The 16,178-nt window shown below is 42.6% G+C and overlaps 1 protein-coding gene across 7 annotated transcripts in view; it reads right to left on the bottom strand.

The window, feature by feature from the left end:
• Positions 1 to 16,164, bottom strand: part of ppp1r1b (protein phosphatase 1, regulatory (inhibitor) subunit 1B) — a 39,413-nt gene extending 23,249 nt beyond the window's left edge. For 2 of the 7 annotated variants that reach the window (XM_081610194.1, XM_081610195.1), the window contains exons 1-5: positions 13,042 to 16,164; positions 12,775 to 12,883; positions 6,141 to 6,209; positions 5,768 to 5,873; positions 1,619 to 1,871 (exon numbers count right to left, since the gene is read on the bottom strand). In XM_081610194.1, the coding sequence (XP_081466320.1) occupies positions 1,619 to 1,871; positions 5,768 to 5,784 (270 nt within the window). In that variant the 5' untranslated portion in view covers positions 5,785 to 5,873; positions 6,141 to 6,209; positions 12,775 to 12,883; positions 13,042 to 16,164. Of the gene's footprint in view, positions 1 to 1,618; positions 1,872 to 5,767; positions 5,874 to 6,140; positions 6,210 to 11,416; positions 11,433 to 12,774 lie in introns of those variants that run through there. The other 5 variants (XM_081610193.1, XM_081610189.1, XM_081610190.1 and 2 more) reach the window with 5 other exon arrangements.
• Between the last annotated feature and the right edge of the window lie 14 nt (positions 16,165 to 16,178).

The following is a 16,178-nucleotide window of genomic DNA, read 5'->3' as shown; positions in this document are numbered from 1 at the left end:
TGAGTGGGAGGTACGGAAGCGTCTCTCTCCAAGCGTTCACGCCTAACAAATCCAAAATAATGCATTGTTGTAAACAAGCTTTCCCCCCCCGTCAACAGATAGAACTGTCCATTAAAGCTGACCTTTTACATCCCGGCTGCGGGGGAGCGTTCTGTGACATAGTTGCATCGGCTGTCTCTATAGTAACAAGAGCAATTCAGTCGATTGTGGTTTTGGGATTTAAATGCCATCGGAAAGAACAGTGAGGGGCTGCTTGTTGTGAAACAAGTTGCTACTCAGTAGCGAAACGTGGACCGGTAAGGGACAGTAATTGCAATGGGAGGGGAAGGGAATGAAATGAGTTGACTGTCGCTCCCTGCCGACCCACACGTCCCTGGAGAATCCCATAAAACTCAAGTAGATGCTATCAGCTTTTAAACACGTGTAAACACAGGCTCTCCTAAATGTCCCTTCTGTTTTCCTGTACTCCCCGGACAGCAAATATGCTGCAGCGACCTGAATTCATTCACCGGGATCCAGGGGAGCGGTTACGGACTGAATGGATCCTAACAGATGCACACACCTGAACACGGCTTTTAAAAGGGTCCAGGGCCGATCCGCGAGGCTAGAAATTAGTGGTCGGTCATGCGGAGATTAAGCAAAGAGAGTCCGGAAATGAGTCCATCTTTGAAAAACTGTGGTACATATGGTATCTTGATGTCCTGTGGTTATTTGGAAGCGGTGGCACAGATCAGAGTGCATGGATGTGTGAAGTGGAAGTCTCATGAGGCGTTGCAAAGATGCTCTGTTTTTGTAAGGCCTTTTGCATTTTGTGTGAGAATTTTCTTAGTGCAGAACACGTAGTGTGAAACGGGCATATGAAAACAAAAGACAGAGTGGGCTCACAGGTCGGGCCTGCTCATTAAGAGACTCTTTTATGCAAACAGGGAATCAGGGCCAGTCGATAAGGGAGTCGACCCCGCAGACAGATGAACCCACAGGTCGCCTAGTTGCGTCCTCACCTTCTGTCACAAAACGCATCTCCCACTTATTATCCCACCTCGTCTTTCTTCAAACTCTCAGGGGGAGTGAGCCATTGGCCTCAATCTTCCATACCACTTTGACCCACTTACCCCTGATCTATAATAAAAGTCTCAAGCATTACAGCTGAATCAAAGATCAGAGACATTCTATCAAACAACAACAACAAAAAAGTGTGCTGTTTTTCATGTGTCAAAGGATTTACTGGAAAAGCACAGGTTAAAAGGTTTGACAGAAAAATAAGAGCCAGGACAGTCAAGTGATAAAATGTCAGCGGGGTTGCCACAGAGGAGCCGGACGATGACTTTCATGTTAATGTCACGTTGTGAAAGGGGTCAAATTAAGAAGAGACAGCGAAGTATTAATCTTGTAAGGAAGTGAAGGGAGGGAAATGTCATCATAGCTTTTCAACAGAGAGGAAGACTCAAAGTCTAAAACTCAGTTCTGTGGAAAAAAAACAAAACAAAACGTCTTTATATTTCAAAAAGGCTGAGAGCAGCTGGATTTAGGTTTAGTTTTTAAACACTCAAAACAATTTAACAGCTTACGCTGATCTGTCCTCATGGATCAAAACGTAATCTGCGCACTGACAGCTCACCATCTCCACTTGCCGAGGGTCCAGGTTGGTGGGAGCGGAGGCCGGCACAGCGAACTGGATCTTTTTCCTCTCCTTGTGCTCTCCCTCGACCTCGGTTGACATGGAGGGCTCCATGTTTCTGGATCCCCGGGGCTCAGACTCCCAGTGGAGGCCAAAAGATCTCTGCACCCTCTCTGGAGGAACCTCCCACAGCTGGGTAGTCCCACTCCTGGCAGCCTCTTGCTCCTGCCTCACCTCTGCACTGTCAGACTTTCTTTAAAGAAAAAAGAGAGAAAAGCACAACTGCATGTACTGCTTCCTGCCTCCTGTCCACTTTCCCGCTGCTGCTGTTCTCCTCTGTCACTTTGATGCTTAATTCTGCCTGTGCCTGTGTGCTCTCGCTTAAAACCTGTGAGGCAAGAGTGACTGAGGCATGTCCTCAGATCTGGCTGTGTTGCAGGGAGGTAGGTGGGTAAGAGGAGCAGGATGGGAGGAGCCAGCAGCTGAAAAAAAGGTGGAGACATCAGGAGAGGGAGTGGTCAGAATTAATAGGAGCTAGGAGAGAAGAGAGAGGAAGGGGGAGCTACAATGAAGTTGAATTTTATATGTTGATTTTATATATTAATGTATAAAATCTCCTGCCCAATTTTTTTGTGAATGAGAGATTTATGCATAGAGGGGGGGAGGAGACAGAGAGAGAAGCAGACGAAGGGATTCGGAGGAAGCAAACATCCAGCAGCGAAACTTGCTGACATTTCAACAGATTTGTGACGAGGCGTCGCTCTGAATGAGAGAAAAGCAGCTTATTAAAAAAAATTAACAAGAAAAACAAGGAAAATAACACAACGCTAGCAAAGCAAAAAACAATACAATGCATTCCAAAAGCACTCAGTGTTACCCATTTTGTCACATTTCAACAACAATGTATTTCATCAGGATTTAATTGAAAACAAAGTTGTGCAGAAAGGACCAAACACTTTGTCTTTTACAATCTGTGTCTCTTCTGACTTTGCACATCTGAAACCTGAAATGTTTGACCCATTAATTGTTGTAAAATAAATCAGATTTGTCAAGGAGCTTCTATGAGTATCAATTTCCATGTCTTTCTATAGATATCGTTGAATATTAACTTCCCTGATGCAGGAAAGCTCCCCTGCAGCATGATGCTGCCCATACCACATCACCGTGGGGACAGCATGTTCACAGTAATGTGCAGCGTTTGTCTTCTACCACTAGCAGCATTTTGCATGCAGGCCAAAAAGTTTAAGTTTGGTTTGGTCGACTGCACAGATTATGTTTAGATTTTTGGATTAAAATGTGATCTTTCAACAGACTACCCCACCTGAGCTGTGGATTTCAGGAGCCCCTCCAGACTTTTCATCAATCTCCCATTTATGATTTTTTTTCCTTGCCTGGCCTGTCACTTTAAATGTGTAGCTACTTCCTCATTATGACTGCTGGATGCAACCAGATTTCATTTACAGTAGAAGAAAATGGACCAAATTGTACCCTGCATTTCTTTCCATGGATTTCTTTTCCCCCCTAAATTGTTTTTTAAATGTTTCCATTTTCTTTCACTTCACACATATCTATTTGGTTTTAGACTATCTGGGTCAATTCCAAGGGAAGGAAAGCTTTGGCAAGGTACTGTACACACAGCAGTCGACACGTGTTGATGTTAGAAAAGCCCGGTGGTGTCAAAGAAAACAAACGTCTGTGAAAAAAAGCAAGAGTGCAAAAAGGAACAACAAGCCTTCTCATTTAAAACAAGATGATACAGTTTTAATAGTTGTATGGAGAGCAGAGATTCCGGCTCACATGTAGAGAAAAGAGGCATTTCATCGCTACTTTCAGGGACTGAAAGCTAGTTGTTCTTTCACTCACATGGCAGAGGGATTTAGACAGTGCAGAGTGGTGGATTTGGCCCGGGGGCAGATTTGAGCTTTGACATGGACTGGAATGAAGGAGATGGCTTTGGTGATGGTAGAGGAGGAGGATGTGGTGGAGGAGGGATGGTATAGGAGGCTAGAGGGGCTTTGTGGGCAGAATATAGAAGGTCAAGGTAGATTTGGTGCACTGGGAGTGTTTCAGCATCTACAGAGCGCAGAGTTTAGACTGAAGAATAATCTGAATGTTTATCCCGCTGGTGAGAGCATTATTTATTCATTATTTTAATCTCTTTTCTTTTTTTCTTTTTCTTTTTTTTTTGAAGCGGGGTTTGAGTCAACAAAGCCCATCCCGTTCAAAGATGAAAACTAATTTCTGTGGCTTGTTTATGCAAAGTTTGACACATCCCTCACACAGCTCAATAACAAATAAATCTTTCCCATTCGCAGCGGTTGCATAACTTGCAGTGTGATCGGCATGAATTGTGCAATTTTTCAAGGGGAATGAGTAATAGGGTTCTGTGCAAGAGTCCAGCTCTCTACAAGCCGCAGCAGCATTCTACTTTTTAATCAAACTGAAGATTGAGTAATTTTTGGCAAATGATAAGGGAATGACTAACCAGAGCATGCTTGCTATTTGAAAACTGTTTTATCAGCATGTGAGGAAAAGCCTTTTATAATAACTAGACCTAAAAATGCATTTTTAAGCTATCTTTGTGGTTGAAGTGTGTATATTATTATAGGTTTACCCATTTCATACATAAAATGTTTTTGCCAAACCATGAAACATTCATTATCCACTTATCTCGATATTGTACAACTTAGCAAACAATGTTTGTTTTGCAAAATCATCTTCATCAATAGTTCTCAGCAAAAAAGACTTTCCAGGTTTTTTTTGTTTTTTTTTACACAACAGCTGCTTTTTCCATTTTTTTATGTTCCCCATGAAAGCTTACACTGCAGGATAAACTGGTTGAACAATTCACAAAAGTAGGATGGAAGAGCTATAAAAACTGTGTCAATGAACAATGGATGAAACTCTGTTTGTGAGAAACAGGAAGAACAAGTCCAGCAAAGACCCACTGCAAACCCGGAGAGATGCATCGTCTTTGAACCGATTGTCTCTCGTGGAAATGAATCATAGCTCAGAATTAAGTGGCGTAATAAATAAACATTCCTCTGAAATTGAGCAGGAAAATTAGAAAAAGTCAGCTTAAAAGTAAAAAAAACAAAACTTTCAGAAATGTCTGAAGAAATTTTGAAACAGGAGAACATTAAAAAATGTTAACAGTAAAAACAAAAAAATGATTTAAAAAAACGCATCAGGTAGGATGTTATATTGTTGAAAGGTTTAGTTTAATAGATTATTTAAACACACAAAATATGTTCAGCTCCTACTTAATGGCTGTAATTTTCAAATTGTACTTTTATACTGGCAAAAGAATTAAAACATGTATTTTAAATGACTGAACATGACTCTATATGATAATCAGTGTTGTCATATTTCCTTAATGCAGGGAACTTTTAATATTTTGGAACAGGATTCCTGTATAATTCACTCATTTTTACTTTTAAACCACTTGAAAACACCTGTGAAAAGAAAATAATCAATCTAAAATGGCTGAGTACAGACATTATTCAATTTAAATGATAGTCACCTTTCTGACTCAAACCTCAATCCAGAGAATCAGATTTTTATAACATATATTAAATGACAAAATTTAATCCGCACACACAAAATTACAACCCAATGCTGACAAGGATGAAAAAAATAAAAAATAAAAAAAATAGAAATCAAACTAATTTTCTTTAGCATACAAATGGGTTTTCCAGTTGATTTATTACTATTCGCTTAAGTTATTTTTAGAAAACTTGGTTATGTAAAACCTGCTGGTCCACCTGCACTGTGTTTGTGCGTCTGAATGCTCCTGGGGGAGTCTTTGTTTCTGTCTCCAATTAAGTTATGTCACATTTGCCTATGCAAAGCTTTTCACGCACATTATTAGTGTCTAAACTCATCTGCTTGCAGACCTCGGTGGCTTCCACCTCTATTTCTGCTGAGCTCTGTTTGTGTATGTTTACACATTTTGTTGCAGGGGCGTCATTAAATCACTGGTCTGGCAGTGCGGAGGGAAAAACCTGCTGAAGATAGATCGTACTTGCAGCCACAGAAGTGACAGCTCCAACGGCGTGCAGGAACGAGATGTGCACAATGTTTGACATGTGTAGTGTAGGGTAACACATGTACACACATGTACACACACACACACACACACACACTTACAGAGACGTTGGAGACATCCCATGCGAGCTCTAAAGGCAGATGGAAAAGGCGGTAACTCTATCTTCTCCCGAACAAGACATCTTGAACCATGTGACGGCGAGTGGAGCTGCAGCACACAAAAACTTCCCTGTTATGAAAATAATTCAGACCTCCAGCAGATGATATCTGAGCTACTATAAGGCCCAAATGCATTCTGGGTAGGGATCAAGTAAAATAGTTTGCTTTTTTGTGTGTTTTTACTCTAATCTTATCCTCTCCACATTTTGCTCTTGTTGCAATAATAAGCTGTTACATTTACAAAAGACTTTGAAGGAAAACATCAATAAACGGTTAAAACAAATCCATTATTTGGTTTCAAAAAGAGGCTTTGTACCTGTGTGACAGGCAGGGAGAGCTCATCGGTCAACACCCGACTGGACTCCTCACTCATCCCCCCTTCATCCTGTTGTATAAGAAACCACACAATAAACAGGTTGTATTCACAGGCCGCAGTCAGGCTCACCTGGGATGGCTGCACGTCGGCAGATTCAGCCCGGCTCCGCTCGTCTGAAAAAGGAAGGAATCAGCACCATCTACTGGTGGATACATCTAATTACAAGTTCCAAAGTGAAAGTATTTTGTTTATTCAGTTTTTAAGTCACTTGGGTGGATAGCACGTCTGAAAAACAAGCAAACACTAACAGGAGTCCTCCAAAAGCACTCAAGTTGTCACACAAGTTAGGTTTATAACAGCCTAACATCCAACATCGACTCCTGCTTATCTTTTGTCAGGACTGAAGGCGGAGCTGCGCTTGATCGAGAGGTCAGTGGGTGAGTGGAGTGATAAACTTTGAACAGGGTCAAAAGGTGCAAGCTGAAAATTATTCACAAACATTATTCAGAATCTCCAGTTAACATAACATCCATGCTTTTGGACTGACAGCAAACAAGATCTAGTTGTTATTCATGTTTACTGCCATTTCTAACAAATAACTTGTATATTTTTGTGTAATTAAACCCTAGAATCATTAACACCCTGGCAGATTTACATTAGGGTTTATTTTCTAAAATTAATCACATCCAATACACTGGGCCTCTTTAAAATGTCATTATTATTTCCTGTTAGAAGAAACAAGTTGGTAAAATGAAAAGAATAATTCAAACGGAAACCTGCTAGGAGTTAAATGTAAAATTCAACTCAAGCTGCAAGTTCCTGAGAATTAACCAGCTGTTCTCATCAATAATCAAGCTGGCTCCTATTTGAAATACAAATCAATGGAAGATTTTTTATCTTCATTTTGAGACCCTAAAGGACCACTGCCAGCAGAGGATGTACTTGTGTATTTGTATATGGACAATATAAACTACCAAAACTGAAAAAAAAAAAAAAAAGTTTGTTGGTGCCGTTTTTACCACACTCTAAACATCGGCAGCTATACTGTTTTGTTTTTGGTTTTTTTTTGTTTGTTTTGTTTTTGTTTGTTTTTTAGCTTATAGGTTAGTGAGGAAACCATGTTTGAATTTTGAATTCAGGGGCTATTAGTATTGTTGTTTCCACCATAGAATTTGCAGGGCTGATAGGTAAGAATTTTATTATATTTTACTTATTTGTTTGTGGCGGAAAATGATTAAAAAAAGACTCATCTTTGTATAAAATGTCTTAATCGGTTATAATTACGGTGGCCGACAGGTGCAAACGCGCAGCAACAGAGAAAAGATACAAAAAAAGAGAGGCAAACAAAAAAGACTACAACCACAAATGAAATGCAGCAAACAAAAAGAGATGTAAACAAAAAACGAGACGCAAACAAAAAGCGAACGCAGCAAACAATAAGAGAGACGCAAACAAAAAAGACTACAGCCACAAATGAAATCCAGCAAACAAAAAGAGAGATGCAAACAAAAAGTGCTGAAAACGGAAGTGCTCCAGACCACTAGGGGGAGTCTAACAAAAAATAGCTGTGTCCGAATTTAGGCCCTGCATTCTTAATTTTTGCTGTATTACACTTAAAATTACACAAAATGATTTTTTTACAAAGTTTTTAGGAGAGAATGTAGATGTATAGATCTCAAATATCTGCCCGGTTCATTAATAAATCACCTAATTCCAATATTGCCCCGACGTTTTCGGAGAGGTCTGCTCCAGCTGCATTAACAGGAGGCTCCCCTCGCCAGCTGTCAGCTGGCCGGGCGCTCCAGGTTCGGTACACCGAGAGAGAACGCACGTCTCCCGGCAAATCGTTATAAAAACTCCCGCTAGTTTTCCCCTATGAGTGGAGGTGGAACACAGATATTAAGTCAGGTAGTAGTAAAATCTTTTGGTTCACTAAAGTATTTAATTTATTCCTGAGCAAATGGGTTTGACTGATTAACGTTAAGCCTTCAAACAAATAGTTTTATTTAACTGTAATGTCTTACTACCTGAGATCTGGAGAGTATTTGAAAATGAATAATATCCCTTGTATACATTAAACATTTTAGAATCAGACAGATTTCGTTTTTTCTATGGAGCAACCTTTATTACAAAAGGTGAAGAATAATACAGAAATAAAGAGTAAAAAAAACTTTTGAGTCCGCTCTGTGCTTCACGTTGTCACGGTTGCTAAGCAACATAACGCCGAGATGGAGGCTAAGCAGCTAGCCGGAGGCTACAACTTCTCTCTTCCGGTCGTCCATATTCGTGGCCTTCGGAGGACCCGTCTTCCGTAGATCGGGTCTTTTCTCACAGACATAATAAAAGGACAGATGCCTAATGGACCGCTCTCGTCTTATCAATACATATTTACATAAATATATAAACATAAATAAATAATGATTAATACTGAATAATACATATTAGGCTATACATGTTTATGCACACACACGCACTCACACACAATATACAGGTCCTTCTCAAAAAGTTACCATATTGTGATAAAGTTCATTATTTTCCATAATGTAATGATAAAAATTAAACTCATATATTTTCGATTCATTGCACACCAACTGAAATATTTCAGGTCTTTTATTGTTTTAATACTGATGATTTTGGCATACAGCTCATGAAAACCCAAAATCCCTGTCTCAAAAAATTATATCATGAAAAGGTTCTCTGAACGAGCAATGAACCTCATCATCTGAATCAACGAAGCAACACCTGCAAAAGATTCCTGAGGCTTTTAAAAACTCCCAGCCTGGTTCATTACTCAAAACCGCAATCATGGGTAAGACTGCTGACCTGACTGCTGTCCAGAAGGCCATCATTGACACCCTCAAGCAAGAGGGTAAGACACAGAAAGACATTTCTGAACGAATAGGCTGTTCGCAGAGTGCTGTATCAAGGCACCTCAGTGGGAAGTCTGTGGGAAGGAAAAAGTGTGGCAGAAAACGCTGCACAACGAGAAGAGGTGACCGGACTAGGGCTGTTGTAAACGATTATTTTAGTAATCGAGTAATCTATAGATTTTTCTTACGATTAATCGAGTAATCGGATAAAAACAATTATGAAATAAAATATTGGTAAATCTTCCATAACACCAGTGTTACTATCGGATATCAACATCAGTCTATTTTTTCAACATTTGAGCTTCCCTACCAGTTACTTTTTTGTAGACCGGGGGAGCAATACGGGATATTTACGGCTCCTCTGTTCAGACTCCTCTGTTCAGAAACTCATCTACCATCCATGTTCCGCCTCCCGTTTGTTCAGACCGGGATGATATAAGTTTATTGTGCGGTTCGTCCGTAAAGCTGCTCTTACCCTGTAAGCATCAACCCTCAGCCGCCCGCCGTGTTCAGTCTCTCCGCTCACCTGTATAAATCCTCCTCAGCTTCTTCCTGCCGTTCAACCAGCAGCTCCGGAGCAGAAAGGCTGCCGAACTCCCGGCATCGCGCCGGTCATTTTAAGGATGTTTATTGGTCCCACAAAAACGATGAAAACCCGGAATTATCACCAATCAGTAAAATCCCCGCGGGCCGAACTTGAAGATTGGACGTTATGCCGCTAACACGTAGCTTCCGTCAACAAGTCAGAGGCGGAAGTCAGAGCTCCGCTCAACGCAAATAATGTTCCGGCTGAAACACGGTGCGCTAAATGATAAAACATAAATTAACAAAGCTTCGAGGCAGGTCAATTTTCCTCGAGGAATTTTAATAATCGAGGTACTCGAATCACTCGAGGAATCGTTTCAGCCCTAGACCGGACCCTGAGGAAGATTGTGGAGAAGGGCCGATTCCAGACCTTGGGGGACCTGTGGAAGCAGTGGAAATGGGCTACAGGTGCTGCATTCCCCAGGTCAAAGGTCAAGCCACTTTTGAACCAGAAACAGCGGCAGAAGCGCCTGACCTGGGCTACAGAGAAGCAGCACTGGACTGTTGCTCAGTGGTCCAAAGTACTTTTTTTGGAAGAAAGTAAATTTTGCATGTCATTCGGAAATCAAGGTGCCAGAATCTGGAGGAAGACTGTGGAGAAGGAAATGACAAAAGGCCAGAAGTCCAGTGTCAAGTACCCACAGTCAGTGATGGCCTGAGGAGCCATGTCAGCTGCTGGTGTTGGTCCACTGTGTTTTATCAAGGGCAGGGTCAATGCAGCAGCTATCAGGAGGTTTTGGAGCACTTCATGCTTTCATCTGCTGAAAAGCTTTATGGAGATGAAGATTTTATTTTTCAGCACAACCTGGCACCTGCTCACAGTGCAAAAACCATTGACCATGGTATTACTGTGCTCAACTGGCCTGCCAACTCTCCTGACCTGAACCCCATAGAGAATCTGTGGGATATTGTGAAGAGAAAGTTGAGAGACGAAAGACCCAAAACTCTGGATGAGCTTAAGGCCATCGAAGCATGCTGGGCCTCCATAACACCTCAGCAGTGCCACAGGCTGATTGCCTCCATGCCACGCCGCATTGAAGGCTGCAAAAGGATTCCTGACCAAGTATTGAGTGCATAACTGAACATAATTATTTGAAGGTTGGCTTTTTTGGTATTAAAACACTTTTCTTTTATTGGTCGGATGAAATATGCTAATTTTTTGAGACAGATTTTGGGATTTCATGAGCTGAATGCCAAAATCATCAGTATTAAAACAATAAAAGACCTGGAATATTTCAGTTGGTGTGCAATTAATCTAAAATATATGACAGTTTATTTTTTATCATTACATTATGGAAAATAATGAACTTTATCACAATATGCTAATTTTTTGAGAAGGACCTGTATATATGTTTTCCAGCCTACGAGTTCTGGCTTAAGAGGATTCAGCAGCTGAGATTGGGTCCAACATCCGATATGAGATTCATCCGTGCTGCAGTGAATCTGTCTCTCCTTAAAGACATTTCTTCCTTCTTCCTCACGTCGTAGGAAACCTTCAAAACTAAAACGGGGGATTTTCGAGTAATCTTAAATTGACAGAGTTAAATAATTAAATAATAGTCATTGCCACCTGTATAAACTTTGCTGGTGAATGTTATATTATGATTTTTATAATATTTCATTTCTATAGTAGGCTCTTGTATCAGATGATCTAAATGTTGGAGAATGACTGAAACATTTTAAGATTTACGGAATCTCGGTTAGCTTTCAGAGCGGGGGCTGAACACCAAGCTAGCATTAGCTGGTATTTCGCCAGTGGACATAAATACAGTACAGTAATAGTCTAATCACAAAAAACACACAGTAAAGTGTCCATCTTACTTGCGAAAAGTCTGTCGAGCCCTCACGTCAGTAGTCCGTCGATCCGATCAACAATATTCCGCAGTGCTGAGACGTCTTCTGCTGTTTTGGTTGAGCAAAGCTGGAGGGAAGACCGCTCAAAGAGCGCATTTGCGCCGGAGCAGCCAATCGGAGGTGGGGTGGGGGGTGAGGGGTTACTCTTTTATTATGTCTATGCTTCGAAGGATCTCAGGGCCCTTGAAAAGGATGCAGAGCCTAAATTCGGACACGGCTGTTTTTTGTTAGACTCCCCCTAGTGGTCTGGAGCACTTCCGTTTTCAGCACTTTTTGTTTGCATCTCTCTTTTTGTTTGCGTCTCTTTTTTTGTTTGCGTCTCTTTTTTCGTTTTCTGCATTAACTTTTTGTTTGCGTCTCTCTTTTTGTTTGCGTCTCTTTTTTTGTTTTCTGCATTAACTTTTTGTTTGCGTCTCTCTTTTTGTTTGCGTCTCTTTTTTTGTTTTCTGCATTAACTTTTTGTTTGCTGCATTAACTTTTTGTTTGCTGCACTTTATTTGTGGCTGTAGTCTTTTTTGTTTGCGTCCCTCTTTTTGTTTGCTGCACTTTATTTGTGGTTGTAGTCTTTTTTGTTTGCTGCATTCACTTTTTGTTTGCGTCTCGTCTTTTGTTTGCATCTTTTCTCTGCTGCTGCGCGTTTGCACCTGTCGGCCACCGTATATAAGTGCTCGGAAAACCGAGGAACTCTCTTCTGAAAAGTTTGATAACCAATAGGTACCACTAGATGGCATCCTTTTCCTACATTTTCCCATTAAAACGCTCTTCTCATGTCCTAAAATTACTTATTAAACAGAGGTTTTTAATTGATGCGAGATTGTCATTTGAAATGAAAACAATTTCTACTTTTCCATCATTTAGAGACATTTAACAAAAAGAATGATCCCTTCAAAGAGGCATCCTCCAAACAAATGGAATAATTTCCTAAACTGTGATTGTAAGCGTAAAGAAAATAGGAAGCTGTAAGGGAATGCATGGAAATGTGGGCATGATCAAACAATTTTTAAACTTTCTTGTGAAAATATTGAAAATAACAACAAAGGAAAAGTCATGTGTTGTGGATTGAGTCATATAAAGTAAGGGATGTAGCAGGTGGAAGACACGGCGGAGGAAGAGACAGAGGAGGACATGGCAGTAGGGCAGTGATTTAATTAGCACCCTCTACCCCCTCCAGCCCTTCACTCATAGCATCAATAATGCATGGCCCCTTGTTTCTACTGCCATAATTAATCCTCTCTTACTATAATTAAAAGCCAAAACTCCCACAAGATGGTTCAGCTTGGCCAGGCAAGGGGTAGGGTTGGCACAGGAACTAATGAAACGCTCACCCTGTGGACGGACACGTTGACAGGATGAGACGAGTTGACAGACAGATCAACAGTCCAAAACTGAACTCTGCCTCAGATACGGAGGATGAGATGAGCAGAAAAGCTGAAACTTGAGAGAAAAGACAGACAAATTACATGAAAACGTTTGAGAGAGAAATGTTGTTCCTGGAGCTGTTGCGTGTTGGATTTGTGAATGAGCGACATTGGAAAGAAGGACAGATCCACAAGCGCGTAAACCCACACCGAGGCGTGCACGCAGTTACTTACAGAGGCATACCGCTCCCACGTGAGATCCTTCTCTGCTGCAGCCAAGTCTTGACAAGAGGAAGAGGTGGAGCTTTCTGATGCTGCAATTAGGACCACACTGTCTGGGCAAGCAAACCGAAATGAATATTTCAATCCGGAGAGCTCCGTGGGTACCTATCTGTGGCGGGGGCCTGGCACACCTACGGGCACACGTTCAGACACCAGTGAATACAACAACTACCCAGGATTCCAGAATAATTCATCTACCTTCCAAAAACAGATGCCGGAATTATCAAATCTGTCTCTCAGCTCCCTTTTGGTGGATTATTGTACAAGATTCACACCATAAGGATAGATTTGCCTTGGTATAGGCTGAGTTTTGTGTAGCTGATGCTTTTATCTTTGTGGAAATGGGTGCAGGGAGCGTGCAGGTCTGGCCACATGCCAGGAAACAGCACAGTCGGGGGAGCAGAGGTCACTTTTCAGCCTTAATGTCCTCTCCCGAGTCCCTGCTTCTCTCGCAACAGAGAGCACTCACCTGACTCAGTCACCTGTCAAGCATTTTTAACCAGCTTCTGACTTCAGGAGCCCTGGACCTTGCAGGTATACTTCTCACAGCACCTCACCACTGTAAACGCACTCCCTTCGGTCTCCCTCCTGCCCCGCCAGCCTCGGCCCCATCTCCACTTGATTTATCGCCCTAAAATACCACTGCACTAATTAGTCAAGTAATTAATTAATAGGCATTTGCATTTGTGCATATGCAATTAGGAGGCTGACGAGAAGAGAGTGCAGCTGGGGTCCGGGAGTCTGGTGGGGGGGGATGAGGTGAGGGGGGATGGTCCCCGTGTGTGTTGTATGTGAGCGTGTTTTTCTACGTGTGTAGAAGTTTGCACTTCTCACAGAAAGACAACTGAAGAGCAGGTCATCACCTCACACGTCTGCGAGAGATGAGGCGGATGCGGGGGGGAGGGCGGAGGAAAGGATGAAGATGCAGGAGGTGTTTACTGACAGCTCTGAGATGCGAGTCGACGTCATTTGACTATTGAGAATCTGATATCTTAAAGAGAGGGAGCTTCATTTTCCGCATTTTGATTGCGTGCAATGAAAAGCACAGCAGGTGGCCCTTACTTAGACTAATCCGCCTTCAAAACGGACGTAAAGCGATTCTAAAAGGCCACAAATCCGAACAATCTTTCCTCGGGCGTTTTAATATCAGATCAAAGTCTCCCGGATTGGTGCTGCTTTGAGCCCACTGCTGGCTAAACTCGAGCTGTTGACATTTAGCATTTATTTTGGCAAGGTGACCCGAAGGTTGTTTGGAACTTGTTGAGAATAAACCCCATCCCCTACTTTTCTCAATTGACCACTGCTATCCCGTCCCCCACACCTCCCCACACGACGCAGCTGAGGAAGGATAGGGCATCCGTTTTGGCTTGTAGTGGCGCTTGATGCCCCTCTACACACTCGCAAGCTGACACAATCACACCAACGTGGTCTGGGGTAGTGCCAGGTTATCATCCCGGCTAATCCCATAAGGGAGGAGACACATTAGTGAGTCTACACTCCCGCCACAGCTGCCGTGCTGCTGGTGACCCCACAGATGACCCCCGCAACCTCCGAAAGGCCCCAGAGTTGTGTCTGCAGAGGTCCAAGCCCAAGGACATGATGAGCTTCCATCAGCTATTTCTCATCCACCAGGTCCCCGCTCGCCCAGCCCAGTGGGTCTGCTCATGCCAACTTGGACTTTGTGGTCATCAAGCTCATTTCTAGCACATTAACTTCGATAATACCTCCTTAATAGAGAGATCTCAGAGCTGGGAAGGACACAAACCAGACACACTGAAGGGAAGCAGGAATTCTTGCGTCTCCTCCGTTCATGTGCCAACATGCCTCCTCCTTATTCTCGGGCACCTCTGCCAGCTCCAACCGGCATCAATTCCTTGTCATCCTCCACTGCGCCCCCTCTTCCTCCTCATTTTTCATACATCCCTCGTGGACATGCACACCTGGGTCTCACGCTCTCGCTGTGCGTGCCTCCCCGCTGCTGGCAGCCCTCAGTCAGCACTGCAGAAATCGCAAGCGCTCCGACAGCAGCTACCCGTAGACGTCCGCCTGCCTGTGCGCAGCGTCACACGTTTTAATATGATTTCATCGGAGACTCTGGCAAGTGGGTCGGCCTCAGCCGGAGCCAGGCCCAGAAGAGTCAGAACAAATCACAATTGGTTTTGGTTGCCGTTCCTCTGAATTTCATGAAGGTATAATTTGATCCAATTAGGTAAATAAATAAACAATATGCCTTCTGTTCCATGGCCTTAATGCACTTATAATTCATCCCCATCCCCTCCCCCCTGCTCCCACTCAGGCATGAAGGAACCAAATATGTGTTGTAGGGTGAATCAAAACTAAATCCAGCTCATTCAGTGTTGATTTGGTAAAGAGCTTCACGATGGGCTTAATGCAGAATTGTTTTTCATCTTTTGAAACTGAAAACTTGTACATGAGCATAATTAATTGCTTGGTTAGTGGGTTTCATAGCTGCACTTGTTTCTGATTAAGATGAGGTCAAGGCTTATTTACTGTACTGTCACTTAAGCATATTTCACACATGAAATTGAGGCTGATCTCGCCATATTATACATCGACCTCACCACACTCACATGTCTGTATTTATAGCTTTTAGTAGCGTCTTCCTTGTGGTGATTGCGGCATCCCACTCACTTATTGGCCATTAACAGTGCGTTTGGCAGGTGGATGAGGAATTTGGATTTTAAAAAGTAGCCTACATGTCTGGAGGCAGCAGCTCAGGTCAGAAATGATGAGTTTTGTTGTTCCTTCATTTTATTTTCTCCCTTTCTCTTCTGTTTTTCCTCTCTCTTTTTTTCTGGCTGTGTGAGCGCTGCCGCGGTGACAGATGGCGAAGCCCTCCTCCTCCTCCTCCTCTTCCTCCACCACCATCTCCATCTCCTCCTCCTCCTCCTCTCTCTCTCTCTCTCTCTTTTCCTTCTTTCTCTCTGTGAGTCTCTCTTCCCCCGGGAGGGCAAATCTCTCCGAATGCGGGCGCATGTCAATCACCGGGCTCTCATGTGATGGCTCTTGCCGGTGACGTGCCAGCCATATGGGCGCTGGCATCGCAGCCTTAGCTGGTATGTAACCCC

The sequence above is a fragment of the Poecilia reticulata genome, chromosome 8 (genome assembly GCF_904066995.2).
Source record: "Poecilia reticulata chromosome 8, P_reticulata-male-v2, whole genome shotgun sequence".
NCBI classification, from domain to species: domain Eukaryota; kingdom Metazoa; phylum Chordata; class Actinopteri; order Cyprinodontiformes; family Poeciliidae; genus Poecilia; species Poecilia reticulata.
The sequence above is the reverse complement of the archived record's forward strand: the minus strand, read 5'-3'. Positions and strand labels throughout refer to the sequence as shown.